This window comes from Rhinolophus hipposideros (assembly GCF_964194185.1).
Source record: "Rhinolophus hipposideros genome assembly, chromosome: 3".
Taxonomy (NCBI): Eukaryota; Metazoa; Chordata; class Mammalia; order Chiroptera; family Rhinolophidae; genus Rhinolophus; species Rhinolophus hipposideros.
Genome location: NC_138049.1, coordinates 41,593,371 through 41,620,981, shown reverse-complemented (window position 1 = coordinate 41,620,981; position 27,611 = coordinate 41,593,371). Strand labels below are relative to the sequence as shown.

The 27,611-nt window shown below is 33.8% G+C and overlaps 1 protein-coding gene across 2 annotated transcripts in view; it reads right to left on the bottom strand.

Moving 5' to 3' along the window:
* FRK (fyn related Src family tyrosine kinase) overlaps positions 1 to 27,068 on the bottom strand; it is a 96,007-nt gene extending 68,939 nt beyond the window's left edge. The window contains exon 1 of one of the 2 annotated variants that reach the window (XM_081043114.1): positions 26,084 to 27,068. In XM_081043114.1, the coding sequence (XP_080899240.1) occupies positions 26,084 to 26,433 (350 nt within the window). In that variant the 5' untranslated portion in view covers positions 26,434 to 27,068. The remainder of the gene's footprint in view (positions 1 to 26,083) is intronic. The other variant, XM_081043115.1, reaches the window with a different exon arrangement.
* Between the last annotated feature and the right edge of the window lie 543 nt (positions 27,069 to 27,611).

The window sequence follows — 27,611 nt, the reverse complement described above, 5'->3', positions numbered from 1 at the left end:
AAAAAGGCGCAAGAAATAAAGATCTGGAGTAGAGAAGAGATGATAAGGACAGCATAATAAATTTCAAAAAGTATTGGTTGCTGGTCATCATGTTTGCTTTATGAAAAACAATGTGCTCCCATGGCGATAGGATCAGGCCTTAAAGAGTTGACCATGGACCATCCTAAACTGTTAGATGTGAAATAACAGATAATAATTGAAGATAATAATTACTATTTCACATAATTGCAGGGACTAATTAGAGAACATATTCAAATCAGCAAGCAGTGTTCAAACCCTCCTACTCTTTAAAACAACTTCCTTCCATCATATAATAGAACAAAAGAAAACAGACCCAAATAAAGACCCTCAATAGAAAAGAGACACGGAGACAGAATTTTTGAAGTGCCAAATGGGATGATAAATGATATTTATAATTAATATTATGTAAGCAAATGAATATAAATCAGCCTAAAAATCCCAACAGGTCATAGAACTTAAGAGTGGTTTAAAAAACCAAACCTAACTGTATATTTATTTCTTGGGGCACCAAAGAGAGAAAGACACAGAAATTATAAAAGTAGAATATTAAATAAATATGTAACTATGACTTTTTAATCTAGAAAAAATATTAAAAGTAGAGTTTAGAGTTTTTTAAAAAACATCAAAATAAAGAAGGTCATTATAATTGATAGTAGTCATAATTAAAAATTAAAATGGTAATATATATAAAATGGGAAAATCAAAATAACATAAAGCAAGAACTATTTGAAATTAAAACTGAAAACAGGAGATAGGTCTGTTATAGGTCTAACAGATACAATTTAAAAATGCTAATGGCTTAAAAAAAGAATATGATTTAAAAGAATATAATAAAAGACATTAGAAGAAAACTTCAAAATGAAATAAGAACTTTGAGGTTTCTTTAAATGCTAATGTACAGCAATGAGGCAGGATAGTTAGTGAATGCTGGTTAAAAGGGAATTTTCAGAGATAGGTTCAGGGCTCAAGGGAGAAGCCAGACAATATCTATAGGAAATCCTTATAATATCCATAAAAAGTGTCCAAGGCAGGGACTGTGCAGTGTCATGTCATGAGAAGATGGTCGACTAAGGCAAAAAGCCATTCTAGCCACAAGTTGCTTGAATAAAATTTAATGGTACAAAAATAAAAAATAAAAATAAAAAAATAAAATAAAATAAAAAATTTAATGGTACAGATGTTATGAATGAACAGAATCCACGAATAGTACCACCTGGGGAACACCTTTGGCTGAGTTACTAGGTTCATTGGAAGTAAGTTAACAATATCATAGAGTGGCCAGGCACACCATACCAAAAGAAATCGCATTTTATGGGACATCTGAGAGATCATGCTCTCGCCCTCTGCCACTCCTCCACCTTTGGACTTAAGAGAAATTCTCTGAGAGTGGCTAAACTGTGGAGTGGCTGGTTTGTTATCATCTTGCACTGTCTGTACTATGATGAGACAGGGAAAACCAACTCCGTACGACACAAATCTAAATTATACCTTTTTACGAAGGGTCTGTAGCTCATAAATAAAACTGATTATGGTAGGCTACAAAAAAATTCAGTAAATTTAAGAGTAAAAATTTACACAATGCTTTTTGAGATTGTCAGAAAATAAGACCTGGAATTAATAAAGTTAGCTTAAAGAAAACAACAAAAATACAAAATAATTAGGGGGGAAAAATGTTTCCTAAGAAAAATTAGGTTAAAAGGACATTAAGAATGTAATATTGTATTTTGATTTCTAGAATGATGTCAAATGGAAGAATCCCCAGAGAACAAAAATGGTGACTAACATATCTGGAGTTGCATTCCAGCCCTGACACTTAACTGCTTCTCAATCTCTTTGTCTACATTTGAGCAAAGAATTGAAGGAAGGTAAAGAGCTAGCCCAACAGATATCCAGTGGAAGAATATTCCAGTCATACAGAAGAGGAAATACAGAGTCCCTGAGGAAAGACCAAGCCTACTGTGCCCAGAACATGAAGGAGACCAGTACAGCTAGAGCAGAATGTGTGAAACAGAACAGAAAGTTCCACATCTAAACGTCCAGCTTCGTGAGAGCAGAAACTGTATCTACTTCCAATAATTAGCATGAGGCTTAACATTGTAGGAATCACTACATAAATGTGTGCATTGCCTAAATAAATAATCAAAAACTGTATTGATAAGTGAATTATAGAATGTTATGAGTTGAATTATGTCCCCCTAAACTTTGTATGTTGAAGTCCCAACTGTCTGTATCTCAGAATGAGAGCTTATTTGCAAATAGGATCATTTCAGATATGATTAGTTAAAAGAGCGTACTGGACTAGAATGGGCCCCTAATCCAATATGACTAATGTTTTTATAAAAATCAGAAATTGGAAACTCAGACACACATACCAGGAGAATGCCACGTAAACATGATGGCAGATCCGGGTGGTACATTTACAAGCCAAACCAAAGATTGCCCCAAACTACCAGAAGCTAAAAGAGAGACATAGAAGATACATTCTCTCTTATAACTCTCGAAATGGAGCAATCTGCCAAGATATTGATCTCAGACTTCTAGCCTTTAGAACTGTCGGAAAATAAATTTCTGTTGTTTAAATTTCTGTGGTATTTTGTCACAGCAGCCCTAGCAAATTAATACACTGCATGAGTGTTTTCTTTTGATAGAGCCTATACACAATGTTAAAGGGGAAAAAATCCAATTTTTAAATGGTCAAAAGACTGAAAATTTATTACAGGAAAATATAATTAGTAAAGAAACAATTTGTTAGTATAGAAAAAAATTTTAAAAAACAATTGTCATTTTTTTTTAGAAAAGTGATGGTAGTCACTAGTGACAATGGTTTTGTGAGAATATAACCATTCTATACTGTATTAGTGGAATTCTTCTGAAAAACATTTGGCAATAAGCATTAAGAGCCTTAAAACTATTTATTATCTTTGGATCAGTAATTCAGATTCTGGGAATCTATCCTAAAGATATCATACAAAATATGGAAAAATCTTTATGTAGGAAGATATTCATTGCTATGCTATTCAAAACACTATAAAAATAAAAAGTGAGGGGGGAAATTTAAGTGCTAACTATTAAGAGAAAGGTTAAATAAATTATGGTGTCTTCACTGACAAGAATATTATGGAAATTAGAAAAATTAACATAAAGACGATAGGATCATAAAGTGCATAGAAGGAAAAAAGCAAAATGTATACACTGATTAGTTTCATACAGAAGATATATGCATACAAAAACCAAAATGATATTTTTATATTTGTACATTTGTTGCACATGTGTATCACTGGGAAACATTTTAAATAATATGCAAGAATATCAACATGATTAAGTGCCAAAAATACATAAGAAAACTTCAGAGAAGGGAAAAATCACATCTAGCTGTAGTGGTTGAGAAGAGATGTAATGTAGCAAGTGGATTTTAACTGGACTCTGAGTGAGTTTCTGTTTGTCTGTTTGGCTTGTTCTTTTGTTGCTTTCAGTTTTATATCCCACATACGTGTGAGTGAAATCATGTGGGTCTCGACTTTTTCTGTCTGATTTATTTCGCTTAGCATGATAATCTCAAGATCCATGCATGTTGTCACAAATAGCAGTATTTCCGTTTAGTGGTTACCAGAGAGTAAAGGGGTAAAGGGAGGTAAAGGAGGCAAAAGAGGGTGAAATATATGGTGACGGAAGGAGAACTGACTCTGGGTGGTAAATATACAATGCAATACATAGATGGTGCATTATAGAATTGTACATTTGAAACCTACATCATTTTATTACCCAATGTTTCCCCAATAAATTTAATAAAAATAAAAAAGATTTATCATAAAGCTATAAATAAATAAATAAATAAATAAATAAATAAATAAATAAATAAATAAACTGGATCCTTAATTTGAGGTCAGAAACAAGAAAAGCATATTCAGAACAATGCCTTTAATTGATGCTTTAATCTCCACATCAGCCCAATTTGGAGAAGTAAGGAATCCACTCAGTGGATCTATAAACAACTAAGCTAATCAGAATTAGGGTCCATACAGCCCCATAAAGTCATGTGACCTCTATCTCCATCATCAAAATAACATTAAGAGCCACTAGTAGTAGATTCAGTTTAGGTTTCTTTCTATTTGATCTTTGGAAGATGAAACTGCCACAAAAATACATCATGATTATCTTTAACCAATTTATGTACAAATTCTGACACAATGGATTGGAAATAAAATTCATTTTAAGAAATGTCATGATAATACACATAAAAAATGTCCCAAAATCTCTGAGATAAATTCCTAAAAGATGTTCACTGTGGCTTCTGATAGATTGCTTAGTACAAGATGTCAATCTAACAAAGTAGTAAATAGAATACTCTAAAATCTACCAGTATTTCCATTCTTTCCAGACAGTGATTTATCATTATTACATTTAAACAGAGCTTCACTATAATTCTGAAATTATAACTAAATTGAATTACAACAAAATATATATGAGAGAAGTTAACAGGAAAATTCCAAAAATATGTTTACTTCCTTAGGGAAGGAGAATAGAAAGAATGTTAGGGGAGGGAGAATTAAAAAGAATGCCTTATTGAATTCTATAGTGTATGGGTTTAGGGACCAGGTCTCACTCCTCAGACTTGCCCACAATGAGTCTGAGGAGTGAGACACAGCAGACAATAAATATTTTTTGGAGAAAATCAACAGAGGTAAAAATCATAAAATTAAAGACTTTTAATAATAGATAATATTATGTAAAAATTATAAACTTTATATTGCAAAAATACCATAATCAAAGTCAACAGGCAAGCTATAAACTGAAAAAAACAACATTATTTGTAACATTCATGAGCAAAAAAAGGGTTGCTGTTCTTACAGTGTTCTCTTACATGAGTAAGAAAAGATCCAAGAAAAAAAAGGGAGCAAAACTGGAATGCCAATTCACAAAAGGAAAATTTAAAATGACCAATTAACAAACTAAATCTGTTCAATTCTACTAATTTTTATAAATGCAAATTAGCATGATAATACTATTTTTCACCCAATAGAAATGCAAAGGTAGAAAGGAAAAATAATCCTAAATCCTGGTTCAGGTATATGGTGATGGAGTGAAGGTTTACATATTATACTATATAATAGATTTCATATTTCTTTTTTAAAAAATCTATACAAACACATATATACATATATAAATAATTCCTCCATGATATAAATAATTCCTATACTATATATGTACATATATATGCAATTTATATATATGTACATATATAGTATAGGAATTATATATATGTGTGTGTATATATATATATAGAGAGAGAGAGACAGAGAGAGCGAGAGAGAGAGAGAGATTGAGAAGACATATGGAACAAGAGAAAAATTTCTAAAAAAGATGTCATTAAAAATATGGACAGTTACTATCTCTGGATGTTCAGACGAGAGGGAATTTTTCTTCACATTTTTCAGTATCGTCTGAAACATTCTGTAGTGAGCATTTATTAATTCTCATAATGAGAAAAAGTAAACCATGTCCATTTTGAAAAAGTAAAATGCTAACATAACCAAAATCAATAACAGGAGGCAGTCTGCTCTTCCCAGAACCACACCTCCAATCCACCGCGTACCCTGGAGTGGTACTTCTCTCAACCCTGCCGACCTAGACCATGGAACCAGACACCAACACCACAAAATTTCCAAGGAAGGAGTAATATCTACAAAACATGTGTAGCAGAAATCTCAAGATTCATGTAGTAGGCATAATAAAGTTGTTTAATAATGCAGCATTCAGAAAGAAATCTTTAATAAGCATGAGATATATTGATGAATGTACCTAATCTATTAAGCATTATTACACCTCATGGTTAAAGCACTTTATATTGTTAATGTTGGTTAATATTAGAAGTCCTGTTCATTACAACTAAAATGTTAATTAGCATTACAGCAAACGTATTCATTTGTATTTCATCTCTGTGTTTCATTTCTTAGGGGAAGGAGAAACATATTTGAGATATAAAGGGTAATTTTACATGATGACAACATACAACTGACTCATTTTTTGTGTGTTTAGAGATATTTTTAGGTTGAAGAAAAAAACAAATGCAATGTCAAGGATTTTGAAATGCTTAAGACTGACATCTAGATACTTGCTTATTTAATAACACAGACTTTTGTTGGTGTTATTACAAGTACAAGAGACTGTTTTGTTCAACTCCAGATTTTCCCTTCTTGCACTCAGCATCCTTGGGCAAGAAAGACTTCTCAAGACCACACAATAGAACATAGATAGCCACTTATCAATGAGAATCAGTTTGAAATGACAGACACAGATGAAACATCAGCACAAGCGGATTAAAAGACCACTCTTTACTTCCACAGCCTAAGTGAAAATAATAGTCTTTCCCATACTACCAATAGACCTGAAAGTGGCTATGCTCCAACTTTCTTAGGATGAATGTACATATTCACACATGGACCAAGAAGGACATTTTCCCCCTTAATACCAAAACAAACCTTTTAGGTGTAATTTGGCCACACCCTGCAGATGATGGTTCAGGGAAGAGCAAGGTATTATATCTCTTAGACCACCTGCAAAGTTCTTCAGCTTTTTAATTCTATTCAAGAAAGTTATTTTTCTCCCTATTTCTTACACATTTATTGAGCAATAATAATTCAAATTTCAGGCTCTAAACAAAATTTTACGAAGTCATTTTAAGCTAGACCTACATTTCCCCTGCCCCCGAAAAAATTCTGTGGCAGAAGTAGTAGAACCCAAGAGCAAGAAGTGAAGAATGAAGTCAGAGAGATAATAATAGAGCTGGGATCATGGTGAGAAGACTTGGGAGTTAACTCTAAGTGAGAGAAGAAGCTGATGGAGAATTTTGAGCAGAGAAGTAATTTTAATTTTTCGGCATTTCAATCAAGTCCTTCTGCCTGCTGAATTGAACATAGACTATATCTAGGGCAACATTCAAATCAGAGAGACCAATTAGGAAACTATCGCACTAAACCAGATTGAATGATCAAGATGGGTTGGATCACATGGTGGCAGGGACTGCTGAGAAAGGGTTAATTTGTGGATATATGTGGAAGGTGAAGGCAAAATGATGTGCTGATGACTGAAAGTGAGGTATGGAAGAAAAATGGGAGTCGGAGTGATTCCAAGATACTTGGCCTGAGTAAATGGAAGCAGAGTTGCCATTGACAGAGCTGGGAAAGATTTTGCAAGACAGGTGTGGGAGGAATGTAGGAGCTCGGTTTTGGAAGTGTTTTAAGTATCCGGAATTTAGAAACTTCCATTTGGATATAGTGACATGAAGCATATCATTGACCATACATGAATATATATGTCTCAAGTTGAACAAGAGGATCAAGATAGTGAGGGCAGATAGAAAAGCAGAGCAAGGTTGAGGACTGGGCGTTCCAACATTTAATGATGAGGGAGAAGAGAAGGAACCAGCAAAAATTATCTCAACCTGTGGAGTAGGAGGAAAACAGGTGAATGGCTGTCCTGGAGATCGATTAAAGGGAGTATATTAAAGATGGTAAAATTATCAAGTGTGTTAAATAATGTTGATAACTAAAATGAAGACTAAGAACTGACCAGTGGATTTTGTACTGTGTAGTTTCCTTCATGACCTTTGATAAAAGCAGCTTCCTGGAATCATAAGAGTAAACGTCTAACTGCGGTTGGTTCAACAGAGAACCCGTCAACAAAATCCAGATTGTGGAAAATTCTGCAGGCAAAGGAAATAAATTTCAAGGAAACAAACACAGAGGAAGGATCCATGTTTAAAAAGACTAAAAGAGACAAATCAACCATTTGTAATGTATGAACTTTATTTAGATTCACAAACAAATCACAAAGTAAATCCACAAAAATTTGGATTCAAACAAGCAAAGCACAAAGAAAGAATTATAAGACTATGGGAAGTTTCACGCTGACTGGATATTTGATAATATTACGGTTCTTTTGTTTTTTAGGAGTGATCATAATAATTGTTTATTTGTTTGATAAAAATATTTTGCCTTTTAAAGATACTTTAAAAAGAATTTACAGATAAAATTATGTAATGTCTACGTTTTGCTTCTAAATAACCTAGTGGTGGGGTGAAGGTAGGGATAGGAAGGAAGAGGATAAGGATGAAATGAAATTGCCATGTGTTGGTAATTAATTATTGAAGCTAAGTGATGGTACATGGGGGGACTGGTTTCTATACTTTTGTAAATGTTTGAAATTTTCCATAGTAAAAAAAAAAAAAATGAGAGAACGAGAGAGTGAGAGAGAAAGAAGAATAAAATAGGATCCCAGTACAGGTAACTTTTTCAATATAATATGCACTAGGCAAAGGGGAAGATGAGTTGTTTTAAGAGTTAAGAATGTTGATTTTATTTGTTTCCTGTTACATGGCTTTCCAAGAAGAAATTAGTTCTGAAAATAATTTAAGTATTTATAAGTAGAATTTAAATTATAATCATGAACTTAAGAGAGATCAAGAATTTTTATAAGAAATCAATATCCATATGTTCAATTTCAGTTCAACCCACAGAATGCTTAAGAAACAGGCATATTCTAAACTTGCTAATTTTTTTTCCAATATGAACATAACCATTACTCACTCCTACGCATCCTTCAAAAACATATTTTCAGAAACCTTCTACCAAATAACGTTAATTGAAAACTCTCTTTCAAAATTATATTCTGTTAACATATTTGATTAGCAAAGCATTGTGCATGATAGTTAATAAATTTAGATTAAATGTAACAAATGCCTGAATCAGAAAGGAAGCAGCAAAGGAAACTGTCATATAATTCATGTAGCTACTCCTTAAAATCAAACTTTCCAACTCATTGACCTCTTAATAGAATTATAAAATGCTTTCCGTAATTCTCCACTGTACTATTTTTTTTCAATATTGATGGCTAAGCTAACAGGTACAAAGTTTCTGTGTTGCAACAACTACCCAGGAACAAGTAGTGAGCAGGTGAATATCTGTTTCTATGGTTTCTATTTACAGTGGAGAAGAACATTCACAGTGACTGACACTTTCCTTTAAGCATTGCTTTCTCTTCCCTTATTCCTCTCCTTATTCTCCTTCGTCTTGTCCTCATTCCATCTATTTCTTTTCTCTTCATTTGGCTCTCTTTCAATGATCATTACCTCTAAGTTCCATTAAAGATGATTTAATTTCAGTTTTCCATTCTAGGGAAAGTATCTGAACAGAAAAAGAGCACACAGTAAATCTGTCTGCTCTTTTTTAGTAAGTTTGTCTGACCAAATACTTTGTTTCTGAAAATAGATCAACAATTTAAGAGGAAATGACAGTTTCCTTCTTTGCTTAGACAAAGCCTCTTTCCACACAAATCCTTGAGTAATAGGGATCATTTGCTCCTCTCTGTCAGCAGGCGCTGAGATCCACTAGATAAGGCAAACTCCAGGAATGCAGTGAAACTTGCCAATTACTTGGATTGCCCTCAGCAAATATACTGACTTTCTGCTGAATCGAACTAAACCATTTATTACTTATACTCTGATTTCTTTACAGTGGCACAAAATTATAGCAACCAAAAGTTGCTAAATATATCCAATGGATAAAAACATAGGTTTGAAAAATAAGTTAGGATCATTTTTCTCATAATACTCCCTGTACAAAACTAAAGCACTAAGTGCGTTCAGTGATCTCTGTCAGTTGCAACAATGCAGTCAGAATGCTAAAACAAAAAGCTTTTTGAAATATTTATCTTCCCAGAAGTGTTGAGCAAAGATTCCTGAGAGATGTTCCTCCTTTGCATTTGTAGACTAGCTTCTGTTAAGTTACTTTCAAAGTCAAATAAACTGAAAATATGCTTTTGAAAAGAAAAAAAAATATTTCATCCATTGAATAAATGACATAACTTTATAAACATCAGGCTACTTAAGTCCAAATGTCAATGTACAATTGAGTGAATTAAGTGGGCTCCCTCCTAGAAAAAGTCAACAACGTAACCGTGCAGAAGCTTATGTAAACCTTATTTGATATATGTTCAGCTATTTTTTTAACTGCTCAAAAAGTGATTTCAAATCTACATGTAAACATGCCATCAGAATAAAAGTTGTTTTTATTTTTACTAACACAGTGTTTCTTTGATTTTAAATCAGCAAATAACGAATCCTTCAGGTTTGCCCTAGTAAAGAATGTCAGACACACCTGAATGTGTCATTAACTTTCTTCATGACACTTTCTGAATTACTGGGAGCCAAGGAAGGCTATTAAATTCCTCTAATCCCCTACAGAAGTCTTTTGTTTTACCACCTTGCCTATATAGTCAATTTCCATTAGCGAATGTAAAACACTTCTTGTATCACTATTAAGTTGCTTTAACCCAATTTGCCCACGGTATAGGAGATCAATTCATTTTTAGGTCCTAAGGTCACTTACTTGGTTTCACTCTGTATAATACATATGTGTATTTTTGTGTGTCATTTTCTTTTAACATTGTGAAACATAATCAACTCTAAAGTGTAATATATCAGTTAGATGGTAGAAAGAAGGGAAAAAGAGGAAAGAAAAGGGTTTAACTCACTTTCAATAACAATACTTAGCATTTTATTTTCTTCACCGTGGACCCAACAGGAAAGCCTAACTTAAAAAATTGTATCTGGTTATAGTCTCCTTAATATACACTTGTGTAACACAAATGCAAAAGCTCCAGGGAAATTTTTTTAAATACAGTTAAAATTATATAAGCCAAGAATCATGAACTTTCCTACATGTCCACATTTTTCTGACTTATTTCCATTCTTAGCATAGTATCCTTATCTAGTCTGGCTGGAACTAAAAAACAAAGCCATGCTATTAACCATCTGCTCATCAATCCCCATTCTTAATCTCTCTAATTTCTAATATATTCTCACGATATTTGTTTTCTTTAAATATTAGGGTGTTTTTTTTTCTTATGGGATCTTCTGTTTATTCCTTACATCATTTTATTTTGATGTTTATTACAAATTCATCAGCCTTTTAAAATCGCATTTTCAACCATTGTGTCTCCTCCTCCCTTTTGTCTAGTTTTCTCGGCTTCTTGTATGTTGCCCCTCTTATACACATGGGTGTCACACAGGGTAGAAGCCCCTATTAAGGGTACTTTCCTGCCTCACTCTACAGATCAGGAGATAACCAGGATGAATCTGAAGCAGCTGCACGAACACACTGACTGCAATCCTGGAAACAAAGAGAAAAGGGCAAGGAGGTTGTGTCAAATTCTCCAGCAGAGAATGATGTGTGCCCAGTTGAAATTGAAAAGAAATGAAACAAACCAGGGAGAGAGTTCCAACCAGTGTTAGAAATAGGAAAGCAAAGTGGGAGCAAGATAAGGGAGTGGCTAGGTAGGTTTCTGGCCAATTGTCATTAATTGTATTCAGTCTGTCATGTTTGGCTTAAAATTAAGTTTTTCAACCAAGCTCAGAAGACAGTTTTTTAAAAGTTTTCTTTTAATTAGTACACAGATTAAGACATAAATCTTTTTTTCTTTATAAGTTAAGGCTCTAAAGCATAAAACATACCTAAGTTGATAATTATTATGTATGTATTAAGAAGGCTATAACAGACCCCTATAAAACTTAATATACATACTATAGAAGGAATTATAAAGGAGGATACAACAAAAGAGAGAAAAGGACAAAAATAAGCCAGACTTAAGGTAAATTGTGGTTATTGAGAAGAAGCATTAATTAACTGGACTCTGAGCTTCCTGGTAGCTAAGAATAAAAAAAAAAAGTGATGTGTAATAAATTTTTATTAACTGTTATAAGGAAGTAAGTTAATTTTTCAAGAGAAATAAACTTTGCCTGTGCTAATTTTATAACACAGTTTCTTACACTTTTTTAACATGATTCTTTTTAGAATATCATAAAATCTATAACTCCTTATCCTAAACAATGCATAGACATACACCAAACATATTTTATGCACAATTTCACAGGGTTTGTGGACTGTCTCAAGACTATCTCTGGAACCTCTCGGAGTTCATGGTCTACAGGTTAAGGATCCTTGTTATTAGAATTTGGGGGAGGGGTAGTTTAAAAATCCTAGTGGATAATGAGAACAGATATTGCAAAAGCTGTATCTTTTTATGTCTTTGTTATTTATGTTAAGAAGATGATATTCAGTGAAAATACATTTGTGAGGAAATAGAGTCATGAACTACATATATTCAGTCACACTATGTATATTTGACCTTTTGACCAGTAGATTTGCTACCATTTATTTTTCATGACATAAGTGACTTCTAATCATATCTTTAACTGTTCTACAGACATGTAGAATATACAATTCTCAAATGAGTGAATCAAATAACTCTGTTTATCGTTCCCTTACTTTATTTTATACTTTACTAACATACATACCTAAACATTATTTGATTTTCCTTATTTGTAGACATTATAAAATAGAATCACAGCATATAAAATTTTCTTTTCATTCAACATTATGCTTCCAAATTTACCCAGGCTGTTGCACGCCACTCAATTCACCATTTTCACTATTGTATAATATTTCTATGAATAAATAAACCACGATTTATCCCTCTCTTATTAATGGACATTTAGATTGATTCTAATCTTTTGCTATTATAAATTGAGTTTCTATCAATACTTTCTAGGGAAAAGGTTTTACTCTGGGGATTCGGTAGGGGAGAAAATTATAGGCCCCTTATTAGAAATAGTTTAGGTCATGGACTAGCTGATTATATGGATGTTCCTTAATCATCATGCTTTAAAACTTACCTTAAAGTTGCAGATATTCTTTTGTATTTATCAAACACATTTGTTTAAAAAAATAAAGTTAAAAGAAGTCATTGATAAACTAGAATATTTTATAATATTAAAATGTTTGGAAAATGGACAATTATGCTTTAAAAGATATCAGGAGTTGCACTGCATCAAAATTATCATACGTGAAAGATCAACTGTTTGTATTCTTTGATTTCTACTAGTGACTGTGCAACTATTTTGTTTTCTACCATTTTACCAGGACCTACTAAATCAATAGTATGACTTTCCATTTTCATAAACTTCCATAAATTAGGCTTTTGGTAAGAGATAGCACAGAGTTCAAAGTGGATTCAGCATTAAAACCAGTATCTGTCCGTTTTCCTATAAACTATTACATAACACAGATACAAGATATTGAGTCAATTTTATACTGTTTTTATCTGAAGCAGCACTATATTTACTGTATTATAGTAGCCTGAAGCTAAGCAAAGAATTATCCTATAACTACTGTATACCGTGGAAGACAATCTGGGCTTACCTAACCCACTCCCACTCTGTCTTCTAGGGAAATGCAAAAACAACCATGTATTTCTTTTTGTATATAAAAATATTACTGGAATAGGTAGACCTGAGTGCATTCTTTTTATATGGTAAAATAGTACTACTACACCAGAGAAAAGAAGCATTAAAAATGTAAATGCCATGTATATAATTAAGTATTGAAATATTTTTAGGAACCATTAAAGTGACTCAGTTTTTCCAAGTAAGTTGTGATCATGATGCCTCCTTAATATACTGCCGTGTATCTCTCTTTCACAGACAAACTTCTTTAAAAGTACATGTAGTTGTTGACTCTACTTTAAGACCTCGGATTGAGCTCAATTGTCCTCCATAACCCCAAAACTTTGGAGTGAAGCACCCAAAAGAAAAACTCATTAATTTTTCCAACAATTTTGGGAAGGTCAAACTGACTGTGCTAAAAATGAACATTCAACCTATTCTCACTCCATCACAATTTCCAAATGCCAAATATCCAAACCCACCAGACAATGTTAGAAAGCTACCAACTTTGATACCCTAGAGAGAATGAAAACTTCCGTAAATCCCAACTAAACAGACATAGTCTTAGGACCCTGCCCACTCTGCTCAGAGATGAAGGGTTCCACGGCCTCTTTTGATTTTGCTTTCCCTCAGTTCTGACTCTCAGGATAAACCCAAGTCCCATATGTAGAACCTTATCATACAATACTTTTTCTATGGCTCAATCCAGCCTGAAACTCCCCATTCAAAGTCCCAACAGAGTGTGAAGTTCCTCATTACGATTCTCTCTCTTTACTGCACGCCATCATCCATAATTACTTTATGATACTGCTTTTTAGTGTTACCAGTAAACTTCCAGCAATCTGTTGGCCTTTACCTCTTCCTCATTACTCTGACCTTTCTTTAGTGTTTGACTCAAAACCTCTTCCTTAACCGCCTATCTTCTTATTTTGAAAATGATGCTCTTTGTTTTTATTCTACTTTTATGAATTATTCTCACTGTTTCCTTCAGGGGAGCTTCTTTCCTGTATTAGTTAGGCTTTGTTTCTTAACAACTGCTTAGTTAACTCATAAATCTAAAGGTGAGCAATTTGGGATGGATTCCACTGGTCTTAGCTGGGCTTCATCATGAATCTCTGTTCAGCTGATGAGTCAACTGGGAAAAACAGAGCCTTTCTTCCCATGGTCTCTCATCCTCCAGGAAATTTGCTTGGGGTTTTTTTTGTTTGTTTTTTTGTTTGTTTGTTTGTTTGTTTTATGGTAGTTGTATAACTTCAAGAGCAGTAACAAAGCTAGCCCCAATGCGCAAGCACTTTTCAATCTCTTTTTTTATCACATTTGTCATTGTCCCACTAGCCAAAGCAAGTCACAAGGATAAACTGAGAGTATGTGGGGGAGGAAATTTCCAAAGAATACTGATGCAAGGTGTGAACAGACCAGGCCATTACTACAATCTTCGAGCATACGTTGTACTTACCTAAACTATGGGCATTTCTAAAGAATTGATCTTTGGCCTCTTCTTCTATTTCTGAGACTCTCACTCTATAGTTCTTATAATCCTTGTGAAGTCTACAATACTCTGCAGTTCTTATATTCCTGTGACATGTACAACACCTCTGTGTGAATGCCTTCAAAAATCCATCTTTACAAAATAGACTTGTCTCTTTGCCCTGCTTTTTGTATTTCTAAATTTCTCCTGGACATGTTCATTGAGATAACTTACTAGTACTTCAAATTCAACATACCAAAAAACTGAATATATTTTCTTTCTGTTTCAACCATACCCCTCCCCAATAAAAGTTACTTAATGAAATGTGTATTTCTTTTAATATTTTACCTGGTCTCAAATCACATATTTTATTAATCCTCTCTCTTTCTCTTCTCTTACATCTAATTTGTAGTTTTGCCTCTACTATTTACCAGATAAAAATGTTCTTGGATTTATTTAAATTTCAGTTTCAATATTGCATCCTAAAAATAATAAGAAAAAACTTATATATTAATATATAAGGTAATGCAAGTGAAGTTATTTGTGTGGTAAGTAGCACAAGGGTAAGCCCCCAATAAACATCAGTCATTATTACCTGTTGCTCTACTAACAACAAACACAAAATCATGATGAAAAACAATGCATGAATTCTTCCTATGAAGGTTAGAAAAAGCTTCTTGGAAGCTTTTGGGGGGTCATGTTAGCTGAACCCTGAAAAAAAATGTGTGATTTTCTCCAAACAAATACTGATCTATTCTCCCTTTGGACATACTCATCCATGTATTTGTTTCTTCATTCACACATTAAACAAATTTTTTTTTAAGTACATGCTTCATGATACACAGTTTATGCTACTCTTACAGCATTTATCAACATCTGCTTTATGGTAGCTGAGAAAGAGAAAAAGCAGCCGCCACATCAGGAGTTGGCCTGGCACTTATGACTAGGCCTCAGTGTTCTCCTGTTGAACATAAACAATCTCACAAAACATCGACATCAGACAAGGCCACTCTGTGACCATGATGGATCAAGAAAAAAAACAAGATCAGATCACTCTTAATCATGTTTGAACACTACTAAAAACATGGACATTGTCTAATCACAAAAATAACCAAATACTCACCTATCTTGGTTAACACAAGTGACTGCTGTGTCTTTACCATTTATAGCTTTATTCTCAAGTTACTCTTCCCTTCTCAAAAAGATTTAAGATACCCAGTCATACAATTATCCCTACTTCCTGAAAGCAATTAATCCAGAGCAAAGCCCCCTAAATCATATAATGCATCCTTTCTAATATGTTCTTACTGAGATGCTCCACCCATTGTCTTCCTTCCCTGCAATGAATAATAAACCTCTATAGTGTGTTCCTGGTGGTCTTCAGCTGAAGGGCATTGACATATATTCTTGGTTCACTAGTCTTACCTCCAAGAATTGTAAAATTCTCTAGAGAAGAAGCACTGTCTTATTCATTTTGGTATCTTTCATTATATAAAAACATTGCCTTTAATAAAACATATATATCCCAAAATGAATATGTGAATCCTATAGATTCTATCTTGTTCAATGACTAGAAATACTGAAAAGATTTTGGAGAAGGTATCTTGAGTCTTACTTCACAGAAATGACACAGGTACCCTCCAGCACAGTTCTGGGACTTATGGGAAGATTTTACCTACCTCCTATAATGGGAATCTTGGTATATATTAATTGATTAATATTCAGAAAAGGCAAAAAGATGTATGTGAGATCAGAATAGCATTGGAGTGACTTTAAATCTATCAAAAATACAAGTTTTTCATAGGAACCATAGGGGATAATTATTCTGAATCAACCAAAGCATGCTGACAATGTGGTATGCAATATTTGTGTCAATGGAAATATTTATTCTGATATAAGATTCAAAATGCCTTTCAAATTTGATATCTAATACAAAGTTCAAAAGTTCTTAGTAATAGCATTTCTTGAGTTGCAAGTTCTTAATAAGAGCAGTTCTTGCATTTTCATTTTACCCTTAAAAAAATACAGAATTGAAGAAAAAATATCTCTAATTGAGAAATTTAATCTGAATTTAAAAATTGTAGGTTCCATCGTGTAATGGTTAGCACTCTGGACTCTGAATCCAGTGAATTTAAAAATTGTACAAAATGCGGCATATGACTAAAAAAGAAATAAAAACATTAAAGAATCTGATACTAAATTAATTCAAATTTTAAATAGAAAAATATATAACTGAAAAACTTGGTAGAAAAAATGATACTATGATTAAAAAAATCTTACACAATAGATAGTCTTTTATAGCATTTGAATTAGCCAAATAAGCAAGAAGATGGGAAATATAGATCAAATGATCTACATTTGTATCTATGCATTTTAGTGAAATTCTTGTCACATTAATCTTCAGAGAAACATCCATATAAACTAATACTAACTTTGCAGACTTCAAGAAAAGAACAATAAGGAGGTCATTCAAGCTGCTATTCATCTGCACAACTACCTTCCCCAGAAAAACTAGCCCAATCTCTCCAGTGCTAAGAAGTGCTAAGAACCCCCACTAAAAATGGGAGTCAGAGAACGCTGCACAGAAATTAACAATTAATTAGTAAGAAAATTAGGGAAAAGAACATATAATTATTTTGTTTGGTAATGTTTTAGAATGTAATAGTGAAAATCTATTAATATTCTTCAGTAAAATAGTCAAACTATTATCGTGCACAAACTGAAAAATATTTCATACACAATAATTTGAAATTATGTATGTTGAGCACAAAAACTGAAATTACAAGTCTGACCCCATAACATTAATTGTGCAAACTGGCTTTTTGTTTTCTGTGCATTTAAAAGCTTACACCAGTAATTCCTTTATTTTAATATAACCACGATATAGTTTAATATGTGTAAATGTGATTTTTAGATACCATCTCAATGAGATTCACAATCGGTTCCTGGCTTGATATTCATTCTACATTACAAAGAATATTTGAATCTGTCTGTGACCCTTAAGTATTTTTCCCCAGGGGTAGATTACAGCCACTGATTTCTGGGAGCCTAGAAATTATGCTGTTATGACTATGAGTCTAAACAAAAATTAAGTCATGAAGAATTCACCGAGAAAAGAACGCAAAACGCAAAACGGCCTATGCCTCTAATGAGGAAACTCAGTGGGTAAAAAAGCAACTCCAAGAGGAACAGTTGAAGAAAAGAGGTTGCTCTGTCAGATGCTCTTTAAAATACCTGAGATTTGTAAATAAGCAATCATTCATTTAATTATTCATTTACCCAACCAATATTGATGAGTGTTCATTATGCATAGGAACCACACTAAGCTCTAGGGCCCAAGGCAATGACTCCCCTTCCCACCTCCCACATGCAGAGCTTATAGTCTTGCAGAAAATAAATAAGCAATAATGACAAAGGAGGTTAAAGGCTGAATATGATATGATATGATATATGATATTATATGATATGATATGTGATATGATATGATATGATATGATATGATATGATATGATATGATATAATATAATATAATATAATATAATATAATATAATATAATATAATATAATATATTAGAATGTCAGGAAAGGCTGCCTGGCAGATAGGAACAAACAAGGTGAGGCCTGAAGAATGAGTGAGAGTTGGTCAGGAAAAGAAGATAAAGGATTGGTTTGCAGGCCAATCAGGTGAACAGCCAACCCATGTGAAGCCCAAGACCACAGATGAGGGAAAGTATGGAAGAAAGACTGAAAGATGCTCAACATGTGAGCTGAGGCTGGACTGGGGGTGTACAAAGTATGATCCATTTGGACAGATACAAAGGAAAAACTGCCCAACTAAATAATAAGCAACATTTATTAAGCCCTCACTATGTGTCAGGTTCTCTATGGTGCATGCTTTCTGTACAAATAATCTCATTTATGTCACATAAAGATCCTATGGAATAGTTGTCATTTTTATTCCTATTTTACAGATAAGAAACGAAGGCAAAGGAGTCAAATAATTTGCTCAAGGTAAGCTGAGTCTTGACAAAGCCGGATTTAAATCCAGATCAGCTGGACCCATAGCTTGTGTCCTTAAACACATCCAGGCTAGATCAAAAAGGGGACCAGCATTATATTTCAATTAAAACTCTACCACTAATATTTGGACCTAGTTAAAATATCTATCAGAAGAACATAAAGATTGCTCTGACTTTTATTTACCATATAGATTCTCAATGTGATCTTGGCAATTGGAAAATCCAAAGGGAATTTTCTAAACTTATAACCAGACAGATTTTATTGAGGCAAAGTCTTGTTTATTTTTTTCTTGGTAGCCTCAAGACATAGTAGACAGGATATAGTAGTTGCTTAACAAAAGTTAGTGTTGCTGTATTGTATAGAAAGTTGTGTCTACTTTTACATATCAGTTTGATATGTAAATAAATTCATTCAGTTTGATATGTAAATAAATTTGATATGTAAATAAATGTTTATCCAAAACATTTAATTTGATAAATAGCCATATACATGTACTCTAATAATGTATTTTACTTATATATGTAAAGCTCTTTTTTCTTAATTTTTAAAACTACAGCATTTAAGTATACTTTGTCCTGGAGGGGAGAAATTGAAAATGCATTATTTTTATTTTCCACATATGTACATTTAATAGTGATTTAAACTATACAAAGTGATATATCAGAATAATTTGTGAATATTCTAATTGATTTTTAAAGCACATTGTTTCTCTACCTTTAACTAACTTAAGATTCAAAAACTGGCTTCCTATTCCACCTGAGAAAGAAATCTACTGATACCTAGGTTGGAAATAAGTAGGAAACTGTGTACAACTGGATAATTATTAAATTGAGCAATATACAGATTACCAAAGAGTGAAGATGCAATTCTATTTTGAAATGGTGGTGTAAGAGAATTTTCTTTCTGAGAATATACCACTTTATTTCTTCATGCAACTTTCTTCAAGCCAGATAATGGCAAGGACCTTAAATTAGATAAAAAATCTTGACAGAACTATAGTCTGACACATTAAAAAGTATAATTAGGAAAATATGCCTTAAACTAGATGGAGAGAAATTCTATTACATTTATACTTCATAAAATTTGAAAGCTTTTATTCCATAGCATAAACTACCAAGAAAATTACAAATTATAAATTATTCTTTCTTTTTCAATGCAGCCCATGAAAAGGTTATAGGAGAGGAATTGGAAATAATCAACCTTTACGTAACAATAAGAGAAGGAGAAAAAGTTTTCCACAAAATACTTTTGATCCTAGTCCAATTTAGAATAAAGGTGTGTGGACATCACCGAAAGCACACTTAAACAATTAGGCAAAGAACTTTTTAAACTCTTTGTATATAAATGATGTTAGGAGTAAATTATACAATTATAGATCATTTTCCTTTTTATCAATATATTGCATTACTTGAACTTTTTTTACAACAAAAACAATAGAATTTAAAGCCATTGTTCTAGGCTCCAAGATTTATATGTGATTTCCATACCATTATTTTCTAGCTGAACTTTGTCTCTAAAAACACTGTAAATAAAAAACTAAAAGAGTGTTCTGAGTAATTAGACAATAAGAGTAAGGATTTGAGGGATTCCATGTTGAAGATATGGAAGAAAAACACTCCTCTATAAATCTAAAAATTCAAATTGAAAATAAAATAAATACAACATTCTTTGTAGAGAGAAAGTAAATCATTAAGAATAGGTTTATTCAATTTCTAGTAAGGAGATTGAATCAAAAATCTCCCAACAAATAAAAGCCTATGACCAGATAGCTTCAGTGCTGAATTTTACCAAACATTTAAAGAAGAATTGACACCAAACCTTCTCAAACTTTTCCAAAATATTAAAGAGGAGGAAATACTTCCAAAATTATTTCATGAGCCCAGCAATCTCCTAATACCCAAACCAGAAAAAGATATTACTAGGAAGAAAAAAAAACACGAACATGTCAGGGTAATATCCCTGATGAATATAGATGCAAAAATTCTCAAAAGAGTGTTAGCAAACCAAAATAAGCAGCACATTAAAAAAATCCTACATCAAACATGATCAAGTGGGATTTATCCCTGGGATGCCACACTGGTTCAACATTTGCAAATCAATCAATGTGATATACCACATTCACAAAACGAAAGAAAAGAATCACATGATCATCTCAGTAGATGCAGAAAAAGCATTTGACAAAATACAATATCCATTTATAATAAAAACTCTTAACAAATTAGGTATAGAGGGAACATGTCTCAATATAATAAAGGCCATATATGACAAATCCGCTGCTAACAGAATTGTCAATGATGAAAGGTTTCCCTCTAAAATCAAGAACACAAGGGTGCCCACTCTCACCACTTTTATTCAACATAGTACTAGAAATGTAGTTAAAGCAATCAGACAAGAAAAAAAAATAATAGGTGTCAAAATTAGAAAGGAAAAAGTAAAAACTGAATCTAGTTGCAGATAACATGATTTTAGATAGAGAACATCCTAATGACACAATCAAAAACCTGTTAGACCTAATCAATGAACTCAGTAAAGCTGCAGAATGCAAAATTAACATACAAAAATCAGTAGTGTTTTTATACACTAACAATGAATTTTTTCAAAAAGAAAGAAATCAATCCCATTTACAATAGCATCAAAAACAATAAATTTAATTAAGAAAGTAAAAGACCTCTACTCTGAAAACTATAAGGCATTGATAATAAAAATCGAAGAAGATGCAAATAAATGAAATGTCATTTTGTGTCCAATGGCATTATTTTTTAACAAAGTAGAAAAAGCACTCCTAAAATTTATATGGAGCCACAAATAGTCAAAGAAATCCTGAGAATGAAGAACACCTCCTGATTTCATGCTATACTATAAAGATGTAATCATCAAAACAGTATAATAGTGGCAGAAAAATAGACAAAAACAGACAAATAGACCAATGAAACAGAATCGAGCGCTGAGAAATAAACCCAAGAGTATGCAGTCAACTAATACATGACAAGAAGACAATAGAGTCTTTTTAATAAATGGTGCTGGGATAACTGGATATTCACATTAAAAGAATGAAACTGAACCCATATCTTATACTCATTCTCACAAGAATTAACTCAAAATGAATTAAAGACTTAAATGTGACACCTGAAACCATGAAACTCTTAGAAGAAAACATAAGAATAAAGTTCTTTGACATGAGTCTTGGTAATGTCTTTTGGAAATCACACCTAAAGCACAAGCAACAAAATTAAAAATAAACAAGTGGGATTATATCAAACTATTAGGTTGGTGCAAAAGTAATTGCGGTTTTTGCAATTATTTTTAACCTTTAAGCTGCAATTACTTTTGAACCAACCTAATAAAAAGCTTCTGTGCAGCAAGAAAAACCATCAAGAAAGTAAAAAGACAACTTATGGAATGAGAAAAAGAATTTGCAAACCATATATCTGATAAGGGGTTAATATCCAAAATCTATAAAGAACTCATACTACTCAGCAGCAAAAAAAAAAAAAAAAAAGGCACAATTTTTTAAAAATGGACAAAGGACTTGAATACACATTTCTCCAAAGAAGATATATGAGAGGCTAACAGGTATATGAAAAGATGCTCAACATCACTAGTCATTAGGGAAATACAAATTAAAATCACAATGAGATATCACCTTATGCCAATTAGAAAGGCCATCATCAAAACAACAAGAAATAACAAATGCTAGCATGGATGTAGAGAAAAGAGAATCCTTGTGCACTGTTGGTGAGATTGTAAATGAGTACAGTCCTTATGCAAAACAGTACAGAGGATCCTCAAAGAATTAAAAATAGACCTACTATATGATCCAGCAATTCAACCTTCTGGGAATATATCCAAAGGAAACAAAAACACTAACTTGGAAAGATATCTGTATCCCCATGTTCATAGCATCATTGTTTATATCAATAATAGCCAGGACATGTAAACAACCTAAGTATTCATTGATGGACAAATGAATAAACAAGTTGTGGTATATATATATATACAACAGAATATTATTCGGCCCTTAAAAAGAGGAAATCTTACCATTTATGACATGGATGGATCTTAAGGGCATTATGCTAAGTGAAATAAGTCGGACAGAGAAAAGTAAATACTGTATGACCTCACTTATATGTGAAATGGAATCTTAAAAAAAGAAAATCCCAAGCTCATAGAAAAAGAGATCAGATGTGTTACTAGAGATGGAAAAAGTACAAACTTTCAGTTACAAAATAAATAAGCACTAGGGATGAAATGTATAACATGATGTAGAGATAACAGTACTGTACAAGTATGATATATAGGAAAGTTGTTAAGAGAGTAAATACTATGCGTTCTCATTACAAGGAGAAATTGTTTTCCTTTATTTTCTTTGTATTGTACTATATGAGAAGATGGATGTTAACTGAACCTATTCTGGTAATCATTTCACAATATATGTAAATCAAACCATCATATGGTATGCTTTAAACATATACAGTGATGTATGTCAATTATTTCTCAATAAAACTGGAAAATAAACAAATAATAACCTTTCTGAGCCTGAAGAAAGAAGGTGGGGAGAGGAGAATAGGTTTATTATATTGCTTAATGCAAGATATTCAGAAAAGGCAAAGCAATTATATGTGGAATAATAATCAATTATTATATTGGTTTATCTTTTAATAATAGTCCAGTTCTTTTTTTAGCATCTCTACTTCCTAATATTAAAAGCAAATAAATAAACAAACCAAACACTAACACTTTCAACTGTTTGCCCTGGCACTAATAACTCCAGAAGTATTATTGTTTTCTTATTAATGAAGGTTAAGAATAAAGATATAAACAGATGAATATTAATATTCATTACATTAAACTAGTCTAATTAGGAATTAGATGACTCAACTTTCATTGTTCTCCCATTGCTTCTCATCTATAATCTTTACTTAATGCCATATACTGAGTTCATTATAAAATAAACTACATCAACTTTCACAGTATTCGTAAGGGAAAAAAATGAAATATAAGTTTGAAAAACTCAGTGAAGAAAGATGTTTTAAAAAGATGCTTTTGTACAATTTCCAGGTATTAAGACATGATGTGAACCACTTGGACACCCTCACTCAGAAGACTGTTGAGTTAAAATCACTGGTACTGAAATGGAGTGGAATTCTAGAGACCACAGCTACCTGCACTAAAAGTACTGAAGCAGTTTAGCTATTTGGTGGCAAGAGCCCTCATTGGTAACCTGGGTTCACAGTTGTACACTTAAATTGAAACAAGTCGCCCATGCTGACCAGGAGACACAGAAGCAATGTCTGATCAGCATCAAGTTTTTATTCCAGTGGATGTGAAGACCCAAGGAAAGCCCACTATAGAGATCTAGGACAGTAATGACATGTGGGAACACTGCTGAGAACCAATTCCAAGAAGAAAGTTTATTAAGTTATGCGCAGAAGGAGAAAAGTATTGTTGGCTGCAGATAGACCCTGAGAATCAAAAAATAACCAAAATATTTTAGTTGCTTTATTTTCTGTTTGTTAAAGAGAATCTAAATAAGTAAGGACACTGTGCTTGAGCCACAGAACATTGTCATTTTTGAATTGCTTGCCTTGTTTCAGTATCTGCTTTCTTCATGTCAAATATGAATGTAGCTGAACCACTACATATGAAACATGAGAGCTGATGTTCCCAGATAATCAGCGAATCTAGAGGTCTAGGCAACTCCAGAGATCTTACAGATGAGGAAAGAGAGGCCCTAAGCTGTAAAATAAATTAAATATATTTAAAAGTAGAATAGATTATGAGTTCAAGGCACTAGTATTATTATAGTATTTATTATAATAGGATATATGTGCTACACTGAATGTAAAACATACATAATACTATACGTCACATGGAAATCATAGTGAAAACATAACATGTTCATAAGTAAGCACTCAATAAATAAGCAAAAGTATTTCCTATAGATTGTTACAGAAAATAAATGTTCACACAGGTGATTTTCTCATTTGAGAACTTATCGATTCTACTTGTCAAAAGTCTTAATTTTAATTCAGTTCTAATTAGGCATAAAACAAGACCCTTCTTAACATTTGTAGGTTCGTAATGTTGGAAAGAAGCACCAAACACCCTTTCATATTTGGATTTGAGTTTGGAAAGCAGCAACAATGCTCCATGGCTGTTCCTTCCCATTTTATTCCCTGGGCCAGTAATGGATGCTGCAGCTCACATACAAAGAAGAAACACATGAGAAAATGAATGAACCCCAATGGTTCCTCTACTAAGGACCCATCCTATAAAATGATTCCTGAGAGACATTGCCAGTCTTTGCTTTCATTGGACACAGGCAAGACAGTTCAGTCCCCACTTACTTTTCAACCCACCAGATCCCAAGTATCCACTGTCAAGACCGTGCTTTATCTAATTTATATTCAACAACCACTAATATAACCTGCCCCTCCCCCACTCACCACACCACTGCTGTCTGGCACTTGCATAGGTAGACAGATGGACAGACAGAAGAGCAGATGGACTGATGGGTGGAATAAGTACATAAAGAAGTGAATAAGTACATAAAATTTTCCTCTTTGGTTCCACTATAACTCATAGGATTTATTCAAATATCTGGGCAAAGTCTTTATTTCCTCCTCTGGGGAAATACTTATTTTTCTTGTTGAAATGTACTAAATATTTGTAGCCGGTGAGTTACTAATCATAATAAAAACCAAAAGATAGCATAATTTGGGTAGCATAACTCTATATCTGGGAGTCAAAGAAAAATGTCTAGTTATGAAAATGTAGTGAGAAATTAGCAACTTCTAAATGTTACCTTCCATGTTTGTTAGACCTGTGTGTGACTAACAGAATGAGATCCGAGATTAGAGTTAGAGCTGGAGTTGATGCTTTAAATGTTCAGAGTGAGAGAGAGAGACTTGAGATCTGAAAGTGTGGTTTAAGGGGGATCTATGATATACCTGCATAGGAAATGCAGTTCTGTTGTTAAAGTGAGGCATGACTTATTTTACAGCCAAAGAAAAGGCAGAGTATTAAAGGCAGCATTTGTTGATGTTAATGAAAACACACACCCAGGGCCTGTGGGTACACATACTGAAATAGAAATCATTTCAACAACAGCAACCTGCCTGGCTCACTCTCACTTAGCAGGGGAGGTGTGTTTCAATTAGAAGGTTCTTGCCAGTACTTCCTCATACTTTCTAGGCAGCTCTTTGGAAATTAGGGGGTTATAGGTAGGTAGGAAGGAAAACTCATTATGCGCCCTGAAAGAGTTGAGAAATAAAGTGTGAGTCTGTACTACTCACGGCTCTGCCTGTAGGCTCCTGTCTTCGGCCACATAGTTAGAAGGAATATAGCCCTGCAGCTGCTGGCCAGAGCCAACTCTTTTCTCCAAGTGCCTGGCAAACCACCAGCCTTCGTGGGAGGAGTCCAGGATTTGGAGCTTGTCGCCCACACAGAAGCTCAGGTCCTCTGCAGTCCGAGCCTGGTAATCAAATAGGGCCACAAAGTAGTGGCCCTGGCTTCTCTTGGGCTCATGATCAGGGGAGCAGTAGGTCCCTGGGTTCTCAATCACCTCCGGCTTGTCTGCCTCCTGGAATAAGCAGGGGAAACAGGGCTGCAAGTATGCCCAGAGCCTCCGGAAAACATTGCCCATGCTGCTCTGTTGGAGAGGGCTTCTCCCTCTCCCGTTTGTCTCTGCAGATCCACTTTCTCTTCCCCCACCAGGCAACTTTGAAATCAGCACCAATTCACCAGGCTTTGAAGAGTGGGCAAAGCTCCGTTTCACAACAGTCCAGCAGACCTGGCTGCTTGCAGAGACTCACCGGCTTGCTTTCTGTGGCTGGAGCTGCTGTCCCAGAGCAAAACCGAGTGGGAGCTGGGCAACAGCTCTGTGGCAAGATGCCTTTTCTTCTTGTCTGCTTAGGAATCCCACAACAAAAATAAAATTAAGAGGGCTTTATTTAGACAAACGTCTGAGAACTGAGAAGAGTCACCTTGCTTTATGTCCCAAGGAAAAGTTAACAAGAGAAAGATGGAAAGTCCAGGTAAGATCTTTGCTTCTTGCCTTTACCAGGAGCTCTGTCCCAGCCTCAGGTCTGTCTCTATGGTTTGACCAGCCCTGGCCACCACTGCTCTTTCCTTTTTGCTAATGAATGTCCAATCAGTGGAGGCTATTGCCTTTAATATCCTGAGCTATGATCAGGCTGTAATAATTTCACCTTACTTCCTGGTTTCTTTTTGTCTGTGATCTAAGTGACATTCCTGTCCTCTTTACCTCTCCCTTCTCCCGCACCCAGGAGAGAACAGCGCCCTCATCAGGGAGCCAGACTTTTAAAGCATGTGCCAAAATCCCTACTCCTGGACAAACAGGCCAGCCCAGGGAGCTTTCTGTCCTGCTATGTTCCCAACTCAGAAATTAAGGGCAGAGGTACCCCCACACCACCCCTTAAAAATGAGGATTGTTTTTCCACCACTAGGGGAAATCAAAAAGGCAAATTAAAGTGTGTAGGTACTTGTCGCTGAACAAAGGGAAATTTGGAAAAGAACCATTGAGTCCCTACTCAATGGAACCATTGAGTCCCTGCTTTTTTCATCACCATGAATAGATTTTAATAGCTTCAACATCTATTTACAATCTAGAAAGTATGAAAGCAGCTGACTAAAACGCTGAGAATCCAAAACACTGCCTTTTCCCACAGAGACATTTAATTTCCCATGTCTCGTGTACTATTTCTGAAACACACATGCAAACACAGACGAGGTGACCAGTGGAGAGAAAGTGTGGAAGGTCTGTGCATGTGCTGCTATAGAGGCCTGTTCTGTTAAACTCTT